This window comes from Lissotriton helveticus, chromosome 6 (genome assembly GCF_964261635.1).
Source record: "Lissotriton helveticus chromosome 6, aLisHel1.1, whole genome shotgun sequence".
Classification (NCBI taxonomy): domain Eukaryota; kingdom Metazoa; phylum Chordata; class Amphibia; order Caudata; family Salamandridae; genus Lissotriton; species Lissotriton helveticus.
In genome coordinates, this window is record NC_136067.1 from 1,237,103,375 (window position 1) to 1,237,118,214 (window position 14,840).

Sequence of the window (14,840 nt, forward strand, 5' to 3'; positions counted from 1 at the left end):
ATGGTTGGCATATTAAGCAGGGTTCAGATGAAATTCTTTTAGCCAATGTCAAAAACTTTGTGATCCTTTTACAGGTCTTTCTGTTCTGTTTACAAAAGTGCATGCACTGACTCCTATGAGCAGATGTGATTCACTCTAAAAGTTTTCAAGTATATGTCTTAGTTGATGGTTTCGTTTTAAACATTTTCTTTCATGCCACTACCAAGTAATGGCTTATTTAATTTCTTATGACACAGTAATATGTAACAAGGTATTTTTCATAGTCCAAATTGATTGCTTGAAGAGAACATGTGAAATGTTCTCTTCAACTCCTACTTTTCTAACCAAGTAAATTCCTTATTTTTATTAGAAGGAATCCTAGAGAAAATCAACACATTTGGAATTCTAACTTATAAAAATCACTGACTCGAGTTTTTTAAAAACCTTAATAAATGCAGAAAGTCATCTTATGCATAGTTTGTCCTACCTTTGTGGCTTATTGCTACAAACATTTGTCTATGCTGAAATTGTCTAAAAGGGGACTTCTTGTCAAGGGATTGTGCTCCATTTGTCTTATTAAAAAAACACTATTTTACTGACATGTTTCCTTGTGATATGAACCATGTTGTAAATCTGTGTTGTGAAAAGAAAGTCTCTCTATCCCGATGATATCTTTTAGTACAAGAACGAGTGAAGACTATAAATAAATCAAACTTTAATTATAGGCAAGTCAATTGCAGATTCACTAGCAAATGGCAATTTGTTTTTGCTGCTCTTGTTTTTTGAATTAGTGGTTCTTTACAGTTTTCATGGCACAGAGCTGTGTCTATTTAAAATTATAATACGCCTGGAATTGGTGGAGTGTAGTTGTAGGAGATAGAAGAGCATTGATGGGAATGCACACCTCTTCCCTGTCCTGCCTCATACATTTCAGCCTTCAGATTGAGACTTACTTGTATGCATAATGCAATTTTGAAAGAAAGTGCACTAGGAAATATTTTCTTTTTTCTGTTTCAGCATTATGAGTCCTTAGCAAACCGTACTGCTGCCAATGGTCACTGCATTGATATTTATGCCTGCGCTCTGGATCAGACTGGGCTTTTAGAAATGAAATGTTGTTCAAACCTGACTGGGTAGGTAATTGTTGCTTGCTTGATAAGTTGCAGTGGTGTTCTGCCTTCTCCTTTGCATGCATCTGTGAGATGATATTAATGAAGCTGGTAAAAGATTCTTCAGTACTGTTGCTGTAACCTTGAATTAAAATTCAGATTCCCAGTTCTCCATTTTTACAGATAAATGCAGACAGAAAACAATGCGTTTCCTTCCTTCATTTATTTTTAAAAGCGAAAAAATACGAATATTGTGCTCCCTTTGGGTCACTCTCCATGCTGTTTTCGTGATTTACAGGACAACAGATGAGCAGATAGACGGCATGGGAAGTTAAAAATCAGGTTGAGATTCCCCTAAACACAGGCAATAAATTCACCTATATTTGCATTATAATGCTGAAATGTACTTGTGAGTGTAGTGTTTCGCTACATTTGGATGCCTAATTTGCTAAAAAAACGACAGGCAGACAAGTAGGAGTGCATGTTTATCAGTTGAATAAATGTGGAAATGTACCATTTTACGACTCCATTTATTCGAAACATGCATATGGATAAATATCAATAAGATATATTCGGATAAAGACAGAAAGGTTAAAAAAAAAAATGCCATAAAACCGGGAGCCCTAATTATGATAGAGGTACATGCATAAAGTAATCACAGTGTCCAAATGTATTTGACTCTATAGGAACTTTTTGTATTACAACCACGCATGATCCTTTACGTTGTCCCTCATTTGTGCATTACCGTTTGTAAAACAGCTCCATGAAGTGCCGCAAAAAAAACTCGAAATGAAAAAAGGGCAGCATTCACCAAGATCTTTCATTTCCTCTAGAAAAGAAGAAACAGTTACTAGAGAAGTATAAAAAGTTCATGAGTTTTACACAGCTGTAGTGGCCCATGATTGCATTAGCACTTTGGACAGTTATGAAAAGTCTTGGATCCTTTATCCATATGTATTGATTACTAAGTGATATCACTAGTTTAGCAGGATCCAACTGTTGCATTCATTGTGCTTCATATGCACATCTTATCACACACAAAGGAAGAATGCATGCCATTTGAAGTGCGATTCTTGATTCTCCAACATTGGATTTTTCATACATTCCCATGCTTGTATCATTCCCGATCATCAGGCTGGGAATCCAAGGTACATTTAAATAGCCGTAAATAGTGTTGAAATGGCCATAGGCCTGAACAACAGTATTTGTTTAGGAGCACATCCACCTCATTTGAAGCAACCCAAATGTCAACCAGTGGGGTGGAAGTGCTATTTCTCCTACTCCCTCCTAGAGTTCACCGTAACTCGGATTTCAGAGCATAAAGTGTGAGAAGTGTCTATAATAAATGAGCCTTTTGCTTGAATCTGACTAAGAACAATGTATCTTATACAATATAGCACGCAGGTTCACCTTTAGTGAAACCAGAATGGACTGCCTGTTCCACTGCTGCGTGGCCGCAGATCATGCCATGCTCCTAGTGGAATGCGCCTTCACTCTTCCCTTAAGGAAGCGCTTGGCCTCTGTAAGAATGTTTCCCTTTTTTGACATGGTCACCCCCACTTTTTGCCTGGTCATTGATGTGATTTCGACTGGAAGTGCTCTCGGTTCCTGCTAGGTCCTCAGTGCCAGATCTTTCCCCAGAACTGTACAGTTAACCCCAATTAGCAATACCTTTAACATTTATCCCCTGTAAGTCACTAGGAAATGGTACCTTGAGCCTGAGGTACTAAGAGGGTCTCCAAGGGCTTCAGCACAAATTGTGCCCCCTCCCCCCAAGGAACCCCTAACCAAACTCCACTGCAGGCTGCATGTTTTGTTGCAGACAAAAGTGAAGCCACAACATGATACACATCCCTGTGTGCCGTGTACCATAACACTGCATGTAATAATTGTAAGCCACTTCTACAACAGGCCTTGCAGCCCAAAGGCAGAGTGCCGTATATTACATGTGTGGTCATATTTGCATGAGCAGATATGTACCTGTGTTGGTCAGTTCCATTACTGCCAGTACAAGTGAAGAGGGAAGCCATTTTAAAACATGTGCTGGATACTGGTGAACACTAGTTCCCCAACTAAAAGATGGCTTCACAAAAAATAGGGATGTTTGGTATCAAACATCTCGTAATACCCCCCCCCCCCACCCTCCCCCTTCCCCCTTCTGATTCCAGTTGTGGATCTGTAAATACATGAACACCACACTGAGGGAACCTTAGAAGTGCCACCTGAACATCTGCCAGCCTCTGGTGCGTTTTCTGACTGGTCTCTGCCAGCCTGCCACCTGAGACAAGTTTCTGACATCCCAGGGTTTTGGGCCTTTGCTCTCCGGAGGACAGAAAGTAAGCCTGCTCTGTAAGAGGGTGTTCACACCGCCTCCCACAGGATGAATTGCTGATTAGCATTCTTTGGCAGTGGAGCTTCAAAGACGCCACCGCCTTTGAAATGCAATATGAATCTAGCTCTAAACTGAAGTGGACACGAATTTTCAGGGTTAGCCATCTTTGTGATGGCAAACTTAGGAACTCTTGGACAGGGTATGCCACTCCCCACAGTGGTCATATTAGAGGTGTAGTGACCCCAAGGGTCAGTTACCCAGTGGCTACTACCCCACATTCACCTAACGCTCCTAAAAGAGCCTGTGGTACCAGAAAATCAGATCCTGCTGACCTGAAAGAAGAAGACGGACGTGAAGAGTCGTAAGAACAGAAGATTCAGCAACTGACATGAGGCCAACCCTGCCGGGTGGCCTGCTATCTTCAGCAACTGCTCCAAAAGACGACTTGTCCTGCTGCTCCTGAGTATCCAAAGGTGGGAGACCTGCCAGCAATGCACCTGTCGCTGTAAGCCTGAGTTGAAGTGGGCTAACGGCGCCAGCGTGGTCCCTCAGCTCTCCAGGGACCGATTCCACTGTGATTTTGCCTCTCGTGGACTCCCAGACGTTGCCTGCAGCCTCTGCACACAGGCACCCTCCATTGTGTCTCCACAGTAAGGAAAACTCGACTCCTAAAGATACCTCTTCACCCGACACCCCTGGGCGCTGGAGAATAGGACCAAAGGTGTCCCTATGTCCCGTACATTGTGAGGCCTGAGCCCCCCTGTTGATTCAGCCCGACTGCCTTCTCTGTCAAATCCTGCAGCTTCTTGACACGAAGACTGATCCCCATAGAATAATATTGGTTACCCAATGCTGTTCTGCACCCCTGCACCCAGCCACCCTACTGCCACTGGTGGTGTTTTGCTGGTGCTGTCTTGGACCTTGCCCACCACTCACCTTAACTCCTGGAGATTGGTCCCGTGTGTCGCTGTACTGTACCTGAATGTCATACTTGTTCTTCTCCTATAGGATAACATTGCAGCTTCTGAAAATCTGTTGATGTTTTAAATCCAAAAATATTTCTATTGAAAAACGTACTTACCTGATCGAACTGGCTCTGGTGCCTAAATATATATAAAGATAAGTATTATTTTTATAAATTGGTGTGGATCTCCTTATTGAGTTGTGAGTATCATTTATTGAAAACTCCCACAACAGACTTTGGTTGTGTTAAGCCATGTCATCCTGCTATGGAAGATGGAATATATAATATTTTTTTTTTGTAAAGTGGCTGACGCCATGAAGGTGGGTGTTGCTCAGGTAGGGGGAAAACACCAGAAAAAAAGGCCAGTTTCAGATTTGATCGGAAAATGTAAACGATCCCCTCCTGACATTTAAGTCAGCCCAAAATTGATGGGATATCTTAAAATCGTGCTTAAACTGCATAGACAAGAACAGGTTAATAGGGTAAAGAAGAACACCCTGGAAGACGAGCCAGCTTACCACCAGTTTGGGACATAAGTGGTGTTTGGTCGGCAGTGGGGGTCTTTTAGCTAGGGAGTATCAAAGATGATGAGTATAAGAAGAGACTGGTGCTCAGCAAGTGATTAAGACGTTTTGTAAGTTTGGTGTTTTTTTCCCCCCCAGGTTAGAAAGCAGAGCAAAGAAAGGTGCTGTTAATACATTTCAATAATAATCTGGTAGACTGAGAGCTATACTTGGCAGAGACAGTAGGAGTAAGTGCTTTCTTGAAAAGTACACATGTACATAATGCTTTGGGCTGTCATTTTGATGTCTGTTGAAATGAAAGTATTACAGAAATGTCTACTAAAACATTAACCTAACCTCCTTCTGTAATGTGTTTTAGAGGGCACATGGTAATGGGAGACTCTTTCAATACATCTCTATTCAAGCAAACATTTCAAAGAGTTTTCAGCAAAGATTTCAATGGAGAATTTCGAATGGCATTTGGAGCAACGTTGGAGGTGAAGGTGAGAACCTGAAATGAAAGCAGATTGGAAGCATTTTTTTCCGGGGATGAAAATGAATAGAATAACAATCTCTCAAACTAGTTTATCACACTTTCATGAATACAGTCTTGAAAACATTTTAAGAAAGGGCAAATTCTTCATTGATCTCGTCAAACACATTTCTTCAGCACATCAATGATCCTTCCAAGTTGTTGGTAAACTAAAGATGCCTCCCAGTGGCTCTACAGTGTATTGTGTAAATTTAGTGTGCTCTGCCTAATACGTGATGGGTGAAAACCCCAACAATTAAAAACCTCACAATGCCACTTTCATAAATTATGGGAATTTTACATCCCTTGCTTTTAAGTTGTAGATCACAATGCTACAGGGGTAGCTGTACATTTACAAATGTTTGGGTTTACAAAATAGCAATGCAGAAATTCTCATAGGAAATTGTTAGAGCTCTACAATACCACACAAATGTCATTTGTTTGCTTGCAAAGATCCTTCCAAAGTTTGGAGCAAATGATGAAATTCATGTGATTCCAGTTTCAAGATTCCAGCATTTGTCCAAAAAATTTCTGTTCAGTTTTCACACTTGATATTTTGTAAAAGCAATGACTGTTCGATCCTCTAGACTTGTGACTGTCTATTCTGTAAAGACGACCTACCTCATCATAGTAACCCTTTTTTACTGGACAGAAGAATCTGTGTCAAGATCCTTGCCTGCTGTATATTTCATAGCTTGGTGTGTTGGGGGTGATTAGGCCTGTTCCATGGCACATTTTTGGATTAGGCCCAGTGCGTGATTGATATATGGGGAAGTAAAACCCTCCTTCCTTGGTAGTGGTTAGTCCTGACTCCACATTTTGCTCCCAAAATGATTTTATATCGAGCCCACAACCAAAAGGTGGAGGTGGAGGTGGACCCTGAGATTCAAGCTCAAAAAGGTTTATTATTAATGTGACCATTGATTATAGATGACATTTGGTGTGTATTAGAGAATGTCACAAGTGTAGAAATACCCTTGGGAGACTAGTGCTGGAATGAAATACAACTTCTGCCAATGGCTGCTAAGGTAGCTTAGTTAATAAAGTGGTTACTACTGAAGTCTCTTGGTAACTTACAGGTCACATTTTCTAGTCCTGGCAGAGACTGATTATATGGTTCATCTTGAAATAAAACACGTTTAGTCATATCAGTTTTTAATAATGCCTTTTACAGAGGGCATTCAGAGCTACAGATGATCTTGAGGATATGGGCTGTTGGTGACAGAAAGGAGATACTGAATCAATAGGCTCAAATATCATAAATGTAGATAGTTAGTATTCCGTTCATATTAATCTTAAACCATTGCTTGGTAGTACTGAGCCACATCTTTTATCTGGATTATTTTAATTTAAATGTAATTCTGCACATTTCTTTGCAGTTTCATTCATATTTGCAGCACTTTCCTTACCATGACAGCTACCCTAGAGGCTCTATGTACTTTAATGGCAGACTGTCTTTTTGCCACAAAAGTCACCCAGAACATTCATACACAATGAGCGCATAGCTAGCTGCAAAACAGGAGCAGTAGAGCGGGTTGGAGTGCGTAGGGGCTGCCATCAACATTTATAGCTCATCCAGCTGTAATTACTCTGAATGTCACCACATTCCGCGTGTTAGCAGATTGAAAGGTGAATCTCCTAACATAAGTAGGGAGGGATTAGGATTGTTTAAGGTTTTGTCCATGTGGTCAGTGATTTTCCTTTCCTGTCCTGACTTCTGCTTTATAAGAGTGCAGACAATCTTCATGTCGATTTTATCCATGTTTGGAAAATGTTTTATTTGATCAATTTAAAAGGTATATTTATAAAAAACAACTATCTGAAAAGTTGAGTTGCTTTAAACGTTTCTATAGGTTTTTTTATGCTGATCTATAAGCAGTGTAAATGAGCGTGCTCTAGAGTCGACAACTTACTGGCATTTGTTCGTAGTGCTAGGCAGCTAAGTAAACCTTTTGGGCGGCCTTAAGGAGCCAGTTGTCTCACCGTGGCTGGTCTTGTTGCACTACTGCTCAAAGGAGACTCTGGAAGCTGGTACAGTCTGGAAAAAATAGTTTGGTTTCAGGTCTACCAGTAAAGCATGCTTTTACATTGTAACCCGCCATTTTTTAAAATTTTGTAAATTTGTCCTTCTCAGTTTTGAAATATAGAATGTTTGTCAAAAAGTGGCAGTACCCCTATTTTAGAAAATCATTGTCCCACACCTTTCTGAAAAAGTTGGTCATTAATGTTTTGATTTATTAAAATTATTTTTAAATGTTGTTGTGTTACAGACCTCGAGAGAGCTGAAGATTTCTGGGGCTATTGGACCATGTGTATCACTAAATATCAAAGGCCCATGTGTGTCTGAAAATGTAAGTCTTTCTACTACACCACCTTCATTGGTAGTTTGAGATTTAGAGAATTGCTAAGCTTTACTAGGTATGCAAAGGTCACCAAAGCAGCCTAGTTATTGTCTAATTTGGTTAGCATGTACACAAGCCTGAGTAACTTTGCTTGGTTAGTGGCACAAAACGTGCCCAGAATTCAGCTCTGACTTTGGAGCATGTGTTAAATTTTGCATCTTAAAAGTGACGTTACTGAACGCAAATTGTATACCCCTTTTCAACAGCCTAGCACCGCAACATTTCTTTTTAAGAATATTTTAAGACAGAGACCTTTATAAAATCATTAATGTGGTTCTAAAAAGTTATGCTTGTTCTGAATTAATCTTATTTATTTTCCCTTCACAAGCTTATTTATTGCACTGAATTTTAAATGTCAATAAAAGAAGGCAAGTTGCTTCTGTGGCAGTTCTTTACTATGACCTAAGCTCTTTCGTTTTCTGGACAGGGAACACTGCTTGAAGTAACCTGAAACTTAATTAAACTACACCCCTGATTGCTAAGGATTGGAAATTAATGGGCCTTGTAAAGAAGGAGTCCCTGATATTCCGGTTGTGGAAATAATGCACACCAGTGTGTGGTGTTGGCTGATTACTAATGGGGCCGGGTGACATCGCCTCTTCTCAGGCAATATTATCTTCCACTCACCACTGAGTGTTTTTGATTGACAAGTCATGCACTAACAATCTGCTTTAATATTGGTGCACTTGATTCTACCATCATTGAATGGAGTTGCTGTTGGCAGGCAAGACATCAAAGTTGCAGCGTCACTCATGTAAATGGAGGGAGACGTGAACTGACACTTGTGTACTGTTGGGAGCTGAGCAGACAAACCAACAGTCAATTCGTTCCATGCCCCCACAGGGAAAAAAAATCCTAAAAGCAACACCAGTTAACATGTTGGTTTTCTGCTGTTTGAGGGTCTGCTTCTCTAGACTGCATCAGACATGAAGGGATGATCTTTATGCCCATTGAACGTTATTTTACCACCAGAAATATCTCGTCCTTCAGATCTGATGTGTAATGGCACTTGTGCCATTTATCGCAATGATCTTGTTTATTAATACTCCAATGGGATTTGGTTCGGCCATTGGCTTCGTTTGTTCAGGAACCTTCAGCCAGTGGCGTGAGACATTACCATTAACATATGTTATCATCCCATAAGAGTATTTTAGTCTTAGCTTTATTCTGTTGGATATTTGGGTGTATCCCTCCACCTCCATTGGAAATCATATAGGGCTGTTTTACATCTGAGAAGTGCAATTTATCAACACACATTTTATGCTTTTCCAGGCATTTTGTGCATAAAGCAATCCATTTATTAACTTGTTTTACACTATAGTAGGCATTATATTACTTTTGTATATACTCGACTGAGTGTGTCACATATGTTGGCTTTGCCAATGCTTCTTTTGGAAATTACCTGGAAAGGTAACTAAGATGAAGAGCAAAATGCTTTGTTAGGCATTGCCATTCAGGAACCTTGACCTGTGCTAACATATACATATGCTCTTTTTTGGCTTATGGTGGGATTCTTACGACTGTGCAAACCGCTAGAGACCCCTATAATTCTTCAATATACTTATATTTATTGCCAAAATGTTCACAATGGTTTAGACCTGCTAATTATGAGAATAACGAGACCCTCGCAGGTGAGTAGTCTCGCTATACAAATTCTTGATTGATTGAATTATATTTGAGTTGATTTGTTTGACGTACCGATTGCATTGTGTTTGGCATTGTCATCTTTTTAGGCCTAGTCTGTTAGATTATTAAATGTAGATGTGATAGATAAGAATATAGAATGTTCAACTAAAGACATTTAAAACACAATATTTTTCCCCATTAGGAGCTAGGCACTGGAAGCACCTGTCAATGGAAAATATGTAGCCTAGATTCCAGCTCTACGCTTGGCCTATATTTTGAAGTAGTGAACCAGGTAAGCATAATTCTCCCGTCCCCCCCCCTATTTCTGAGCTGGCTGTTTTGCTTATACCCATAAAGGTTTTCTCTTCTTGTAAAATATGCTTACGTTTAACTAACTCATTGGGTCAATTTGGAAACACTAGGAGCATAACTGGATTCAGGGTACCTTTTTTTTTTTTCCCGGAACCAGCCTATACTGTGGGCAAACCTTGGCAATCACTAGACCTATGAGCGAGATTTTCTACATTTACTGTTTATTAGAGTTTGGAGAACCACGGACTGATAAAGTTCAGCATTTGAATACCTCTAGAGTAGCCCTGAAGTACTGAAAGCTGTAAATGAGTGGTTATACTGACCAGCATGAAGGCAGGCTGCTCACACTCCTATAGATTTGTGGTGAGTTTCTCTAGCAGGGGGTGTGGAATTCAATCTACTTGTCCAGGAACAAAATCCACTTGTCCCGTTTTTGCTGTGTAACGCAGCGACAAATTATGGCAGGGTCTCTCTGTCTCTGTCTCTGTCTCTGTCTCTGTCTCTGTCTCTGTCTCTGTCTCTCTCTGTCTCTCTCTGTCTCTCTCTGTCTCTCTCTGTCTCTCTCTCTTTTCTCCCCATATAGACACACACTCATTTTGTTCAGTGCCAGGAATAACTGTGGCAATGTGTCCTTTCTGAGTCCAAAACAATATTTGCATTCGTCAATGTTTGTTTTAATGGTGAGGGTCAGTCAGCTCCCACACTAATAAGGTTTTACCAAAAAGTCAGGCATTGACAAAACAAAAAGGCTGACCAACAATTTCAGACCTACTGGCTTTACCAATGATTGTTAATTTTTATGTTTCCCCCAATCTTATTAAACCTGGTTGCACTGATTCTCTATTCGGAATCTTTCTGGGAAATACTATCATACATCAACACATTTTACTAAATAATGCTATAAAGAAATGGAAAGTAAAATTTTACAAAAGTTTAGCTAAATGTTTTCACCTTTTATTGTGAATATTTTATTTTAAAGCAAAGAATCATCCATATTGCTTTCAAGCTCCTGCAAATATTTGCATCACAGAGCATTCTGGGAGCATTATACACAGCCTCATATTGCTAAACATTGAAAATGTGTGTATGTATTTTTATACTGGAACCACTGTCAGTAGTTCATTCTGAGCTTACAACTTTTACTTAGAAGACTCCTCCTAATAATAACGGCTTTCAATTAACGAACCATAAATACATGTTTGAACAGCATGGACACAAATATTACCTTAACTGCAGGCAATGCCTTTCCCTGATCCATGATGTGGTACTGTAAACTGGAAGCCAAAGGGTTTGTGCTGTAGTGGGTTGGCCCTACTTGTCCCAAGGACAAAATACACATGAAAACGTGTTGCCCTTTACCCCACACAATATGTCCCTTTTTCTTTGTTTTTCAGCACAACGCACCAATCCCTCAAGGTGGAAGAGGGGCTGTTCAGTTTGTCACACAGTACCAGCATTCCAGTACCCAGAGGCGCATCAGAGTCACAACCGTTGCTAGAAAGTGAGTTTTCTGCCATCATTAACACTTTGTCTCCTGGCAAAGACATGCCATTGCAAATTAATCCTGTAATATGAACTGATGTTCTATGGAGTTTAGCTATTATCTGACTGGTAGCAGATACAGTAAAAAATCTAATTTCAAAGAACAACATTTTTTGAGCTTTCAGTCTCTGAAACAGAGTAATGTCTTTTTTGATGTGTTCAATGTGGAACAAACTCAAAGGTCTGCCACATACATTGTTTGAGTATCCGTGTGAATTGTGGTTACAATGTCTATTTTAACACAATTTGATCATGTGATTCGTAAGAACGGCTTTTGACGATCGATCTTCAGCCTTCTGAAATACCTTGTTAGTATTACTACGCATTGTTCAAATTTTTTGATAAATATTTATAATGCAGTGTTGGGGGTCTCTTAAAGTAGTCTATACTCTAGGAAGCATTTAACGAGACAACGGGCCATTAAGTGCACCTAGTCATTTGTTGCAGTTCCAATGAACAGGTCTTGAAACAGTATATAAATAAACAGCTTCCCTACACTTTTCAAATCTGGCTGAGTGCAGTTGCTTCAGCAGCTGCTTTTAAAGGATGATCTATATTTAATTAAGGGTGCAGTGATCCGATAGGGACTTTTAGATGCTGTTTCCCTACCCTAGAATATTCCAGAGACGTCCAACTGGATCTGAAAAATCTTGAGCAACACTGCTGCGCACCGGTAAGTGGTGTCGAACAGCTCCTGTCAACCTAGCCAGATGTGTTGTGCACGGTGCCTATGTAGGCGCCACCCCAGCATTCTGTCCCAAGGTCTTTTCTTTTTGCGCCAACAGCATGGATTCAGAATAGCTTTCCTGGTCAATTTGTGAACTCTTCCTCAACATTTTTGTCAGAATATTTGAAGCATTCTGCTTCCAGTCTCGTAAGGATGTCCCCCAAGACGCCAGTGGGGTTTAAACCCTGTGGAGCAGGTCATAGGCAAATATCTGTTTGTGGTGCCTAGAGCTGGGCCATGACTCCAGGAACTACCACTACTGCCGCACAGTGAATCTGAAGGCGATTTGGGAGAGAGAGAGAGACGAAGCTTCTCGCTGCCTGACATCAGAAGTCTCCACATTGGTCTAGGTCCCGTGGATGTTCCCCAGCCTGCTCTCTCTGTCATTCCCATAAGTCTTCACAGAGTTATATCAGATTGTGCAACTCATATTTGGGCATAAGGACCCCTCTGGAGCGCCTTCAGGCTTCACAGGTATGGGAGGTGCCCCACAGCAGATTTGCCCTTGTTGCTAGTTAGGCCCTCTGGATCCGTTCCTTGACCAACTCCGGTCACGAACCACCGAACTTTGCTGGGGTACGGTCCCGAAGCACAGTTCCCAGCAGAGACTACACATCACAGCAGTGCTGATCCCATTGTCATTCCCAACTCCAATACAGAGCTGAACTGGCATTGCCGGACCCCAACGCATGTCCAAGTCGGAGACATTGCGTCCCTTCCTTGGCAGGCCTTGTGTGGATTATGACTGGGGTGAATATGAGGATCCTTACATTTACCTTGTTTCCCAAGGAGACCCTTTGGCCCAATAGAATGACAACAGCTGGTATGAGGAGCTGGCGGATTCCAGTGGCCCTGACATCTCACTGGACACTGTCCTTGTCCCTCATCATAGTGTGGCTAAGAGGAAGGAGCTTCCTTTGCTATGGTGGCGAGAAGGGCAGCTGAGGTATTCGACATCCAGCGGCCCTCGATCGAGGTCAATACCATTGTATTAACGGAGGTGCCTCAGCCAGGGGTACGCCACACATATCCCCTATTGCACTTCAGTAAAGCCCTCTTTGACCTCTTGCTCTGGATCTGGGCCAAGCACTGCACGGCAACGCCTGTGCACAGGATAATTGCACATATTCACTGCCCGCTTCTGGGGACACCGTTGTTCTCACCCAGCAACCCACCCCTGAACGTCTGGTGGTGCAGGCCTCATCAATTGGAGTGAATCCCGGCACGTTCCCCACCACTCCACTGGATGGGGAATCCAAGAGTTTGTATACCTCCCGGAAAATAATTTTCTCTTTAGCCAGCCTTCGAGTGTGGTTGGTGAACATCGCCAAACTGTGTGGACTGGGCCATCGTGAACTAGGCTGCCTCAATGGCAAGCCATAACTTTAGACAAGTAGGTGTCCCAAAACAGATAGTATGACTGAAGACCACCTCTTCTTGTTGAGCGAGGAAGTGCAGACTTTTTTGGCCAAAGGAGCAATTGAGAGGGTGCAGGCATCAGAATTAAGTCGTGATTGCTATTCCCGTAACTTTCAGATGCAAAAGAAAAACTGAGGCCTCTGCCTTATCTTAGCATCTTACATTTCTCCTTTCTCAGGAAGACATTGAGAGGGGGCAGACCCAACATTTGCTTAGGTCCTGTCTGCATTAGACCCTGGAGACTAGATTTATTTTATTTGTATTTTTATATTTAAAAAAGTTTTGAATAGCGTGAACAGGACCCGGAGGGGTATCAGAGCGCTTCACAATAATGGAAGGGGAGAACAAGGTAAAAGGGTAACATTGTAGAGGAAGTAAGAGAGGATAACATAATGAGCTAATAAAAATGTACAAGGATACTCGCAAACATTACTTGGTACTGGAAGGTAGACATTACTGGGTATTACAGTTGTTCGGCCAGAAAGAAAAGAAAACATAGAAAACAGATGACCAATGGTCTTTTAAGGCAGGAACCTGTCCATCAGGATTGTTTTTACTTCATGTTTGAAAGCAGCCGTCTAGGGAATTCTGCAGATTTCTGGAGGAAGCGAGTTCCAGATCTTCGGTGCAGAGCTAGAGAAGTCTCAGAGCCTTGTTCTCTTTTTGCAAAAGGTCTGAGGTTTCAGTAGTAGATAATTTGCACTTCTTGATGGTTGTCCCCACCTGATAGTTCTAGTTTTTGAGCGGGGTAACCAGGGGTTTTGAAGTGGAGGGCTTTGAAAGTCAGACAGGCGATCTTTAGTTGTATTCTTGCTTCGTAGGGTAACCACTTTAGAGATCTTAGGGCTGGGGAGATGTGATCAGTTCTTTTTGTATCAGTGATCAGTCTGGCAGCTGCATTCAGCGAAGTCCTGAGCGGGGTATGTTTGGGAAGGCCACACAGCATCGCGCTACCATAGTCTAGTCTCGGCAGGACAAGTGCTTGATCCACCTGCTTGAAGTCCTCTTGAGGGAGGAATGGTGTTTTTCTTCATGTTAAAGTGCGAGTCTAGGGTGATTCCATGAGATTAGGTGAGTCGATGATGAGAGGAGCAGTTGAAGGTGGTGAGGTGCAGCATCCAGAGGTCAATCTTGGGGGTGTGCTTAGGAGGGGATATGAGAAGGAATTCTGTTTTGGCGGTTTTGAGCAGGAGATGGTTCTCAGTTAGCCAGTTTTGGGTAATCATCAAGGAGGAATTGAGTGAGATGAAGACTTCAGAAGAATTGATTTTCAGGTAAAGTTGTGTATCATCCGCATACATATGAAAAAGAATGTTCATGGATTTAAGAGTGTTTGCTGGCGGTTCCAGGAAAATATTAAAGAGTATAGGTAGCGTTGGACCTGCAGCATATC

The 14,840-nt window shown here is 41.5% G+C and overlaps 1 protein-coding gene across 1 annotated transcript in view; it reads left to right on the forward strand.

Annotated features, from left to right (window-relative positions):
- The window catches only part of SEC23B (SEC23 homolog B, COPII component), an 83,713-nt gene that overhangs the window by 46,820 nt on the left and 22,053 nt on the right, over positions 1-14,840 (forward strand). Inside the window, exons 9-13 of the mRNA XM_078648958.1 lie at positions 997-1,112; positions 5,267-5,390; positions 7,690-7,770; positions 9,650-9,739; positions 11,154-11,260. Of these exons, the coding sequence (XP_078505084.1) occupies positions 997-1,112; positions 5,267-5,390; positions 7,690-7,770; positions 9,650-9,739; positions 11,154-11,260 (518 nt within the window). The remainder of the gene's footprint in view (positions 1-996; positions 1,113-5,266; positions 5,391-7,689; positions 7,771-9,649; positions 9,740-11,153; positions 11,261-14,840) is intronic.